Source organism: Rhincodon typus, chromosome 1, assembly GCF_021869965.1.
Source record: "Rhincodon typus isolate 14 chromosome 1, sRhiTyp1.1, whole genome shotgun sequence".
Lineage (NCBI taxonomy): Eukaryota > Metazoa > Chordata > Chondrichthyes > Orectolobiformes > Rhincodontidae > Rhincodon > Rhincodon typus.
Window position 1 is genome coordinate 167171825 of NC_063332.1, and position 12588 is coordinate 167184412.

Here is a 12588-nt window from a genome sequence, read left to right on the forward strand (position 1 = left end):
TATGATAAAGAGTGAAAAATAACAATTGCTGATCAAACTTGTATAACATTCATGTGCTTGTGTCAAATAATTCAGGAGCGCACCAACCACCTGCAAATCTAGTTACAAGCACTCTCTCGAACAGTACTGTTGAAGAATTTGCAAATTGCTTCATTTGAACTCCTACAGCAGCCACATACAGTTGCTATGCAGCTATACTTTTGCTACTCTTTTATCTATTGTATTTTGAAAGTTGCAAAAAATGGCAGTGAACATTTCATTTGAAGTCATCAAATGTACTTTCTTCTAAAAAAAAATGTAAAATCTAATTATTCAAGCAACACTTTGGCTCAGCTGGGAGCAGTGTTTCCAAGTCAGATAATTGTGGCTATCATGCCCATTCCAAAGATTTAAGCGTCAACTGAACTGGTTGACACGTAAGGGCAGAACTGACGGACTGCTGATTGATTCAGCATTAAGTAAGCCTCATGGTTCCTGTGATGCAGTGTTAATGTCCCTATCTCTGGGCTAAGAGGCCCAGGTTCAAGTTCCAAATGCTCCAACTCTGAACAGGTTGATTAGAAAATACATATAAGCTAAGACTAATTCAGTCTGTTCCTCATTGTTTTGGCACAAATTTTACCACTTAAAATCAGCACAACCCATTTGAGAAACTAAATCCAAAGCATCTGGTAACTTGAAAGCTGAAATACTCCTGCAACACCAAACACTTAAAACCTGCCACCTTCATCCAGTTTGTCTACATGTGACTCTAGTCATTTATCTGCATGATTGAACCAGGGATGGGAATATACGCAAAAACAAAATTGTGCAAATACTGAAAACCTGAAATTAAATGGAAATTGCTCTTCAGAACTGACTAAGAGGCAGATTAGATATCGAACTTGAACTTGATTTCTCTCTCCACAGATGCTGAGAGACTTGCTCAGTTTCTCCAGTACTTTCTGTTTATACTTAGATTTCCAGCATTGGCAAGACTTTTTGAATGCTCTTCAAAATTGGATATGAGCCATTTTGAGATGCCAGTGAAGGCAGCTTGACTGTCTCCATTTCCACCAATTTATATATCTATTCCCACCAGCAATGACACACCTTAGCTGCAGTGTGTACCATTATCAAGGCTTCCTTACCAGCACTGCCACTATAAGGACAAGGGCAGTAGGCATATTGCAACAACTTCAGAGGATAACATATCTTCCATTCCACCATATACTGCAATCAACTGAATATTTTTTAAGGCAGAGGGAGATAGATGGGGTGAAATGTTATCTAGGTAGATGGTAATGTGTAGACATCAGATCAACCATGATCTTGCTGAATGGCGGAGCAGGCTCAAAGGACAAGTGGTCTATTTCTGTTCCTAATTCAAATGTTTGTATCTTACTTTGTTTCTGGACTGTCACTGGGTCAGAATCCTGTGGGCAGCACTTTCAACACACAGATTAGCGATTCAATAAGATAGCAGCTACATGACCACAACCTTGTTGAAGGGCAATCAGAGATGGGCAATGAAAAGCAGCCTTCCCAGTTAAAATCCTGGAAAGGCAAGCTCTGCCCTCGATTCAACAAGATGCAATATTAGAGGTCAATAAATAAAAGATGCAAAAGTTCATCAGATTGTAAAAAATCCAAGTGACAGTGAACCAGATGGATGATTTTTCAAAACAGTTTTCATAGGATGTGGGCATTGTTGCCCATTCCTAATTGCCCTTGAAGTGTACCCTGTTTGGCCATTTCAAAGGGCATTTAAGAGTTAATCATATTGCTGTGGATCTGGAGTCACACGGAGGCCAGACCGGGTAAGGATTTGCTTGTCTAAAAAGGACATTAGTAAATCAGACGGGTTTTTTTGACAATGGATGATAGGTTCATGATCATCTTTGTCGAGTCTAGCTTTTGATTTTTTTTTCCCTTTAATTTGAATTTAATAACTATTTTCACAGTCAGCATTACTGAGATAAGCTTTCATTCCAGATGTTTTTGATTCATTTGTTTGAATTTATTAACTGGATTCATTTACATTAATATTTATTGATTTTGATGGACTGAATAGCCCACTTCTCCGATCTCTTATGGTTTTATTAAGTTTTACAGATGAGAACATGAAACTCATAGCATAGGGGGCTCTTGCGGTGCAGTGTTGGTGTCCCAACCTCTGAGCCAGGAGACTAGGGTTAAAATCCCATCTGCTCCAGCAGTGTGCAATGTAATTGCTGAACAGGTTGATTAAAAAATATCTACAAGACTATGGGCCATGAGATTGGAATAGATGGTTGATGACTGTTGAGGACACGATGGGCCAAAGTGCTTTTTTGTCTGCTGTTTGAAAACTGTGATTTTAAAAACCTAGTTTCATGGGTCACAATAGAGTCATTGAGGTTTATAGCATAGAAAAAGGCCCTTCAGCCTATCAAGTCCATGCTGACCAAAAACAACTACCTAACTATTCTAAGAGATAGTAAGAACTGTCAATGCTGGAGTCCGAGATAACACAGTCTCGAGCTGGAGGAGCACAGCAGGCCAGGCAGCATCAGAGGAGCAGGAAAGTTTATGTTTCGGGTCGGGACCCTTCATCCAGATCCGAAACGTTAACTTTCCTGCTCCTCAGATGCTGCCTGGCTTGCTATGTTCCACCTAACTATTCTAATCCCATTTTCCAGCACTTGGAATGACAAGTGAACATCTAAATATTTCTGAAATGAGGCCTAGCAGCATCATCGTTAAACCCTTACCTTAAGTCTAGGCCCCCAGTTATTGATCCCTCCAGGGAATGGGAAAGTTCCTTCCTGTCCAATTTTATATGTCTCAATCATGTCCCATCTCAATCTCCTCTGAGCGGGGGGAAACAACCCCATTCTGACCAGTCTCTCTCTTTATAACTGAAACTCTCCACCTCCTCTGCACCCTTTACAGTGCAATCATATCCCTCCTGTAATGCAGTTCCAGTATAACCTCCCTGCTCTTAAACTCTATGTGTCCTCTAATAAATTTCAGAAGTCACATGACACAGGGTTATAGTCCAACCGGTTTGGTTAAAATCAGAAGCTTTCAGAGCACTGCTCCTTTGTCAGGTGAAGTGTAACTGTGGAACTCACTTCACCTGATGAAGAAGCAGTGCTCCAAAAGTTTGTGATTTTAAATAAACCAGTCGACTATCACCTGGTGTCGTGTGACTTCTGAGTTTTTTCTCAAAGATGCCAGTGTCAGAAACAGACCTGTAGTCATTCTGTTCATAGAGCTGACCCTCGTGGGACCCACCATGTGCCAATGTCACTTCACAGGTGAGAAGGTCATGAGTTCATGAGACTTGAGCACATGCACTCCAAGGATTGTGAGCGCACTTTTGGAGGTGCTGTCTCTCAGGCACGACGTTAATACAATCCTTGTCTGCTCCCTCAGGTGGACGTACAAGATCTTAAAGAGATGGGGCACTCTGCTGGTATGCTGTGACAGGAATTGAACCTGTTTACTGACACCGACACCGGCACCTCCACATCCTGGCACCCTCTAATAAAAGCAAACATCTCTTATGCCTTCTGAACCATTTAGCCACTTTAGCCACCTGTCCCTTTATGTTAAGGGACCTGTGTGTGTGCCAACCAAGGTCCCTTTGATCCTCAGGGTGTCTCTCAGGGTGCAATCATTCATCAGGTATTCCCTTGCCTTGTTTGTCCGGCCCAAGTGCATCATGGGGTCCATATCCACAGCTGGGATGTCAAGTGGGCATCACTTGCTGGGCCTGCATTTATTTGCCTGCCCATAGCGAGATGCCCTTGGGAACGTGGTGGTAAACCACCTTCTCGAAACACCCAGTCCCTGGCGCCATCCCTTCGCCAGTTATTGTTGTAGGGGGTCAAGGCTGCTCCATTGGAAGGTCGCCCCCAGATGCCGTTGACATTCAAATTTCAAACCCCGCCCCCCCAGCACCTGTTGGCCAACCGACCACCTGAGGTGGTGGGTGGGGGCTCGCGCAGGCGCATCCGCGCCCGACCTGAAAGGGGGCGGGTCTAATCCGGGGTGATGACCTCTCACCCAGATTCCGAGCCCGCGGGGTGCGGAATCTCGTGAACCTCCTCCCCGATTCGATTCATCAAAACCGCCTTTCACCTGTACCGAATAAACAGCGAATTGCTGCAGAAACTCAGCTAGTCTGGTAGTCTGTCTGCGGACACCGACAGAGACAGTTAACGTCTGTGAGTCTACGGACCTGTGCGATGCCAGCGCCCATTAGGCCGCCGCCGATCACTGTGATGTGTTTGATGGCCGCGCTCTGGGCGGAGGACATGGAGCGGAGAAACTGGTGGCTGACGAACGCCATGATTTGCCCGCTGACTGGAATTGCGGCAGCCGCTGTAAGTGAGGAGGTCAGGCTGAATTGTCTGTCATTGACCCGGGAGGCGAGGCATCGTCTCCTGTCAATCCTTGTCTCGGGGGCGGGGCCCGGTCTCCAGTTCATCAATAACTCTAGCGAGGCTCCGCCTCCTGTCAATCATTGTACAGTGGCGGTGTTATAAGACGGTGATAACAAGGTGTAGAGCTGGATGAACACAGCAGGCCGAGGAGCAGGAAGGCTGACGTTTCGGGTCTAGACCCTTCAGAAATTCCTCCTCTGATGCTGCTTGGCCTGCTGTGTTCATCCAGCTCTACACCTTGTTATCTCTAATCATTGTACAGAGGCGGAGTTCTGTCTGGGTCAGTGACCCTGGGGCGGGGTTGTTCATCCTGTCAATCATTGTGCTGAGGCGGAGCCGTGTCTCTGGTCAATCACTTCAGGGGTGGGGCTGCGCCTCTGCCAATCATTGTCGGGGGCGGGTCTTCCGCTGTCAATCATTGATTGAGAAAATGACGCCATGTGCAAAAAATGCATATTAATATAGCACATTTTTAGTACAATAAAACGCTTCGAGACAATTAACATATATAAATTAAAATATAATGTATTGACGCCAGGGTCAGAAATCACACAACACCAGGTTATAGCCCAACTAGTTTATTTGAAAACACAAGTTCTCGGAGCCTCAGTCCTTCTTCAGGCATTAGTGAGAGGGGTAGTATCAAGACACAGAATTCATATTTTGACGCCAAGCCATTGAATGAGAAATCGTGAAACAGGAATATAAGTTTGCACAAAGAAGTATGTTTTTTTTTGAAACAGCGATTAGTGAGAAAGGGAACTGAGAACTTAGATTCTAGACAGTTGAAATGATGAATGTCAACATTGTGACAACTAAATCGGAAGGGTGCAGAGAACTTGTAAGTTTGCAAGTGAAGCTACATAGATTGAAAGCATGAGGCAAAAACAGAAAATTGCTGGAAATACGCAGCCGATCTGGCAACATCTGTAGGAAGAAAGCAGAATTAATGTTTCAGTCCAGGCAGTCTTCATCAGAACTGTTAGCAGCTAGAAAAAAACTGGCATTTATGCTGAAGGTGAAGTGGTGGGGATGTAGGGGGAGAGAAGTGAGAGGATAGTTGGAGTTGGAGATGGAGCCCAGAGAGAGAGAGATGTGAAAGCAGTAGGTAAACAAGGAGATAATGGATAGCAGGCCAGGAAATAAGAGAAGTTGAATAAGTGATAATAAGAGCTAAGTGTGAGAACATGGGTTAGCTTTGCTACATGCAACCCATATAATGTGATAATGTGCCCAGAAGTACATGGGAATAAGTGACTGTAGTAAAAGCAACCCATAACATGACCACGTGTGGGTTGGGTAGAAAATATGGAGGATGTAATCAGGCTGTAAAGTTATTGAGTTCTGAGGAAGGGTCACCGGACCCGAAACATTAACTGTTTTCTCCTCCACAGATGCTGCCAGACCTGCTGAGCTTTTCCAGCAACTTTTTTTATGTAAAGTTATTGAACTTGATGTCGAGTCCTCGAGCTTGCAGAGTTCCCAAGCAGAAAATGAGGTGTGAACACTTGAATATTGCTGAATAAAGCTTTTTTTGTCTTGCGCTCAACAGAACAATTCAAAAGAAATACAGAAGTAAAGGGAAACAGGGAGAAAAGTGCTGATTGGTCGGTAAGTAGCCTGTGGTAGTGGTGTTGTCATGGAGAATGCACCAGTTAATGATAATAACTAGTTAACTGTGAAGCTTTGTATACATTTTAAATGTGGCAAGTTTGACTTTGCCCTGCAAAATGAACCAGAAAATAGCTGTTTACTATTCTGCGTTGAAATAGGTGCAGTATGTGTACATGTTCTTATTATCTTCAAAGTACAGGGCCCTGTGTATTAATGTTTGCAGCCCCCAATACTCATAAGTTGGCCTAACCTCTTGTTCACCTGATGATCCTAACTTTAATTGTCATCATAATTCCTCACACATTCAGGATTATTTAGCAAATGTTGTCTACCTGTGGAATCACAACTCATGTTGGGACGCCATATTGTGAGATTTGCAAGTATTGCCTGGTCAGGTGCAGTCAGTAGGTTGCTTATAGTGAACATAAGAACCAGGAAAAGGAGTAGGCCATCTGGCCCTTTGAACCTGCTTCACCATTCAATAAAATCATGGCTGAACTTTTTCATGGCCTCAGTTCCACTTACCTACCTTCTCACCATAAACCTTAATTCCTTTACTGTTCAAAAAATTATCTACCTTAACTTTAAAAACATTCAATGAGGAAGCCTCAACTACATCACTGGGCAGGGAATTCCTTGGATTCACAATCCTTTGGGTGAAGAAGTTCCTCCTCGGTTCAGTCCTAAATCTGCTCCCCCTAATTTTGAGGCTATGCCCTCTTGTTCTAGTTTCACCTGCCAGTGGAAACATCCTCCCTGCTTCTATCTTATCTGTTGCCTTCATAATTTCATACATACATACAATCCGCCAGTCTTCGATGTATGACCTATCTAGCATCACACTGATTCTGAAATTCATTTACCATTTGTGCGATAGGCAGAACATATTTTTCGTTTGATGGCAGCATCCTATTTAGCAGTGAACACCACTTGTGTTGCTGGTGAATAGTAATAGCATGAGACAGCCAGTTTCACCTATTTCCCAAATGTATGAGACATCTTCCCTTTGTAGGGTAATCTGAGGTAGACCAGGCACTTTACAGTCTCAGATAATCATGGATCCATTCCTAATCTTGAGTAATTCTATAGTGACAATTGATCTGAACAGTGTAGTCATTATCCTGCAGGATAATTTTGATTTCCCTTTGCTTTGGTATTTCCTGCAAATTGTCCTGATTTGTTAAGGACTTGAATTGTTGTTTATTCTTGAAAAGTAGTCAACTTTTAAAAATATAAAATGTCTGTATTGAAGTTTACAGCACAGAAGAAGGCCATTCATCTCCTCGTGCTTCTTCTAGGTCTTTCCTAGAACCATCCAAAACTAATCTCACTAGCTTCACACTTTCCCCAACACCTTACTCTTTTTCAAATATTAATTCAGTTTTCTCCAGAGTACAATACTTTCTTCCTCGACCATTATCTTTACTTGTCGCAATTGTTTCTCATTCTTGTGTCACCCTGGCAAATCTACATATACTGTGATCTCAAATTCCTTTCTATGATAGAATGACCAAAATTGTTTCCTGTGTTCCAACTGTGACCGAACCCATGCTCTTTAATCACTCAAGTACAACCTATCTGATTGATCTGTATACTTGATGTGAAACGTGTAAAGTGTTGTAGCTCTAACCTGGAAATGTAAAGGTAGTGAGGCACCTCAGAGTACCATACAATGCACTGAAAGAAGTTGAACTGTATTGCACTTCATAGAATGTCAAAATAATGTTACATTTGAGTGATTATGTCATGAAATTGGAGCTGAGGAGCATCAGTTCAGCCATGACCTCATTGAATGGTGGTGTAGACTCGATGGTCCAAACGGCCTACTTCTGCTGCTGTATCTTATGATCTTATTATGGTCTTATGGAAACACAGGATAAAAATAAAACATGGTTTGACTTGTCGCAAAATGTATTTTCAGTCATAATTTGAATTGTGCAGCCCTTTACAAAATGTAAGTGTTAATTTTAAGAAGATTGTGAGAAGCCAAATTTGATTGCACTTGTAGCCATCTTGGACTCAGCGAAGTCCCACAAACTGTGATCAGTTAAAATTTGGTGAAGTTTATTGAGAGGAATCCTCACCTGCACCCTGAAAAGTGTGGAAGATATTTTTCCATGCTTTTGTTAATGTGGACAAAGCATTCTTTAAACCTTCACATGAAGAACAGCATCTCTGCTGCACTGAAGTATCCATCTAGGTTACATGCCACACACTGGAGTGGAACTTGAGCCCTTGATCTTTGTCTTAGGAGCGAAAATAAACCAATACAGGGGATAAATTGCTGTAGTCTGGCCTTTTCAAAATCAGGTTTTCATTTTTATCTTCTCGCTCTCAATCTTGCAATCTTCATATTTACTTTTTGTTTTATTCTTCTTCCTTTCACCAACAGGGCCACTTCCTTTGTATCAGTAATTGCTATTTTTCCCCATAGGATGACTGTGTCTTTCTCCTCTTTTTATCATGTTTGGAACAAAACCCAAAGAAGTGAATGGAAGTTTCCCTCTGGGTAAACAGTAAAGGGTTTACGTGAAATGATTGTATTTAGTCTCTCTGCGATAGGAAAGATTTTAAGCTTGAAAGGGTTCAGAAAAATTTACAAGGATGTTGCCAGGGTTGGAGGGCTTGAGCTGTAGGAAGAGGTTGAATAGGCTGGGGCTATTTTCCCTGGAGCATCGGAGGCTGAGGGGTGACCTTTTGTAGAGGTTTATAAAATCATGACGGGCATGGATAGGGTGCATGATCAAGGTCTTTTTCCCAGATGGGGTATTCCAAAACTAGAGAGCACAGGTTTGGTTTAAAAGGGACCTGAGGGGCAACTTTTTCCATGTAGAGGGTGGTGCGTGTATGGAATGAGCTGCCAGGGGAAGTGATGGAGGCTGGTACAATTACAACATTTAAAAGGCATCTGTATGAGTACATGTATAGGAGGGGTTTAGAGGGATATGGGCCAAATGCTGGAAAATGGGACTAGTTTACTTTAGGATATCTGGTTGGCATGGACAAGTTGGACCAAAGGGTCTGTTTCTGTGCTGTATGACTATGGCTCTATAACTTATTAACATCTCAACTATAATCAATAGTCTCACTGAAACGGATCATAAAGAAATCTACTCTGAGAGATAGGAAATGTCACTGTAGTTAAAAACCATTTGTTCAGGGATAGTATGAGGTTGTTTTACTTTGCATAATTTGCAATAACAATAATTTGATGCTGATAGTTTGCAATCAAGTGGAGCAAATGTTCTTTATTCCATCACCGACATGCCACACGAAGTCAAATCTCTCCACTTGCCTATTAAAACCTCTACTATTGAAATTGAGATCTTATAAATGGGATTGAAAACATATAAGTGAGGGACAGGCAGTTGAGTACTCCATGGAAAAGGATCCCTGGCTGACTGAATTCAGAGGACATCAGCCATGGAAAGCAGCTAATTAAGTTTGACCGATGGATGATAGAAAGGTGCCAGGCTATTAGAGTGGGAAATGGAGAAGGTGAAATTTTGAAGACCTGTTTTTCAGGTGATAAGATAGGTTACATCTCCACTATGAAATAGCTAAGTTTGTTCTTAATGTCCTTCCAAATTCCATTGGCACTGAATGTCTTTCTGCCTTATTGGTAACAATAGTGTTCACAGAGAATTCTTCCCTCACCTTTTAACAAATACAAAGAATACAAATAGAGTTGAAGGAGACCTGGCCTGACATATTTTCCTAAATAACCTGTTCAGAGAGATTAATGCACACTCTGGAGCAGGTAGGACTTGAATCCTGGCTCAGAGGTGAGGACACTACCACTGCATCACAAGAACCCCTCCTGGCCTGACAGCTGCTGAGATGATGTTTCCCTTAGTGGGGGTGTCTAGAACTAGAAACATAGTAAATAACAGCAGAAGTAGGCCATTCGACCCTTCAAGACCTCTTCATTATTCAGTATAATCATGATTAATCATTGAGCTAACCTTATCGCTGTTCTCTTTTTTCCTTCCATACCATTTTATCCCTTTGACCTTAAGAACTTTGAATGTTTTCAAGAAGGAATGAAATGTTTTGGCCTCAACTGCTTTCTGTGGCAGAGGATTCCACAGGCTCATCACTCTCTGGGTTTAAAAAAAAAACTCATCATAAATGGCCCATTCTATCTCCTTCGACTGTGACCCCTGGTTGTGAACACTGAGATGAGGACAATCTTTTTTTGTCAGAGGGTTATTAGTCTATGGCATCCTCTTCCACAGGGACCAGTGGAGGCAGGGGCATTGAGTGTATCAAGACTGAATGAATGAATGGTTTTATTGTCATGTGTATTTTACTGTGAGAAAAGCAGTAAAATATAGTGAAAAGCTTTTCCACTGTCACTACGATCTGGTGCCAATTTGAATAGTTTTAAGAATAAGTGAAGGGGGGAAAAGAATCTTGATGAAGGTAGAGCGGCAGACATTATCTATATGGACTTCAGTAAGGTGTTCGACAAAGTTTCTCATAGTAGACTGGTTAGCAAAGTTAGATCATATGGAATACAGGGAGAAATCGCCATTTGGATGCAGATCTGGCTTGAGGGTAGGAGACAGAGGTTGGTGGTGGTGGAGCATTTTTTTAATCTGGAAGTCTGTGACCAGTGATGTGCTGCAAGGATCAGTGCTGGGTCCACTATATAAATTTATATAAATGATTTGGATGACAATATCGTGGGAATGGTTAGTAAATTTGCAGATGACACCAAAATTGGAGGTGTAGAGGACAGCGAAGATTACCTCAGTACAGTGGGGCCTTGATCAGATGGGCCAAGGAGTAGCAGATGGAGTTTAATTTAGATAAATGTATGGTGTTGCATTTTGGTAAGGCAAATCAAAGCAGGACTTGTACAGTTAATGGTAGGGTCCTGGGTAGTGTTGCCAAACAAAGAGACCTTGGGGTGCAGGTTCATAAGGTGGAGTCGCTGGTAGACAGGATAGTGAAGAAGGCGTTTAGTATGCTTGCTTTCATTGGTCAGTGCATTAAGGGTAGGATTTGGGAGGTCATTGGTTAGGCCACTTTTGGAATACTCTATTCAATTTTGGTCACCCTGCTGTAGGAAAGATTTGTTAAACTTGAAAGGGTGCAGAAAAAATTTACAAGGATGTTGCTGGGTTTAGAGGGTTTGAGCTATAGGGAGAGGCTGTATAAGCTGGAGCTATTTTCTCTGCAGTGTTGGAGGATGAGTGGTGACCTTAGAGGTTTATAAAAATCATGAGCGTCATGGTTAGGGTAAATAGCTAAGGTCTTTTTCCCAGGGTGGGGTGTCCAAAACCAGAGGGCATACGTTTAAGGTGAGCGGAGAATATTTTAAAAGTGAGCTAAGGGGCAACCTTTTCACGCAGAGGGTGGTGCGTGTTTGGAATGAGCTGCTGGACTAAGTGGAGGCTGGTACAATTACAACATTTAAAAGGCATCTGGATGGGTATATGAATAGGAAGGGTTTACAGGGATATGGGCCAAATGCTGGCAAATGGACTAGATTTATTTAGGATATTTGGTCGGTATGGACAAGTTGGACTGAAGTGTCTGTTTCCTTGTTGAATAACTCTGACTCTAAAGGTAAGGAAGGACGATCTAGCTTAAACAGAGTCCATCAGTTGTGAGCCAGCTCATCACCAATGACACCTATGCTGCCATCCCTCCTTCGCCATCTTGCCGCAGTCTACACCAGACCCACCCAACATTGCTGTTGCCGCTCTTCAGGCACCATCTTTCATCATTGGGCCGATTGTATGCGGCCACTTACACTGGGCCCACCCATGTCAGAGTCACATCTCTCACCATTGGGGCCCACTTTGTCAATGTCGCTGCGATGCCCTTTCACCATTGCTTTGCTGTTGCCAGCGCTGGACCCAATGAAGATTCTCGGGCAGTACGTCTTGCTGCTGGGCCTACCTAGCCAACGTCACAGCTGCTGATTCCAATGTCAGGTCCCATACTTGCTCCGGAGAAGGAAGGAACTTGCTGCTGCACTGGGCTCACTTTTTGCCATATCAAAGTTTGAGCTGGGACCACTTGCCATCCCCACAAAGTCCTCTCTGGGTTCACTGAAGTCAGCGCTGGGCCCCCTTGCCGCCACCACTACCAGGTCTGCGCCGGGCCCACTCGCCACCACCACCAGGTCCACCCTGGGCCCACTTGAGTCTGCGCTGCTGCTGATGCCGTCCGAGCTCAGGACAGGAGGTAAATGAAAAGATAAAAAGAAAAGCGGTCAGAGCGGATGAGCCCTATTCTACCACCATCTTGATGACTTAATTGATTGATTGATTGTTGATCAACAAGGGGTGAAAACAGGTTAGTGGATGAGACTACTATCAGATCAATGATGATCCTATTGTATGGTGGCACAAGCTTGAGGGTTCTGTTTCAAACCCCAACGTACAAATCATTGACACATTTTAAATTAAGTGGATTAAAACCTTTCTTAAAAATAGCAGAAAAGTAAATTTCTACATGAAAGTAAAAACATACTCATGTGATTTCAGAGATAGTAGGAACTGCAGATGCTGGAGAATCTGAGATAACAAGGTGTAGAGCTGGATGA

At 42.8% G+C, this 12588-nt stretch overlaps 1 protein-coding gene and 1 long non-coding RNA gene across 2 annotated transcripts in view; one reads left to right on the forward strand and one right to left on the reverse strand.

Moving 5' to 3' along the window:
• hadh (hydroxyacyl-CoA dehydrogenase) overlaps window positions 1-4318 on the reverse strand; it is a 34149-nt gene extending 29831 nt beyond the window's left edge. The window contains exon 1 of the mRNA XM_020530479.2: window positions 4208-4318. Coding sequence (XP_020386068.1) covers window positions 4208-4318 — 111 coding nt within the window. The remainder of the gene's footprint in view (window positions 1-4207) is intronic.
• The window catches only part of LOC125483080, a 22034-nt gene continuing 13683 nt past the window's right edge, over window positions 4238-12588 (forward strand). The window contains exons 1-2 of the long non-coding RNA XR_007262073.1: window positions 4238-4352; window positions 5965-6023. This is a non-coding gene — a long non-coding RNA (uncharacterized LOC125483080). The remainder of the gene's footprint in view (window positions 4353-5964; window positions 6024-12588) is intronic.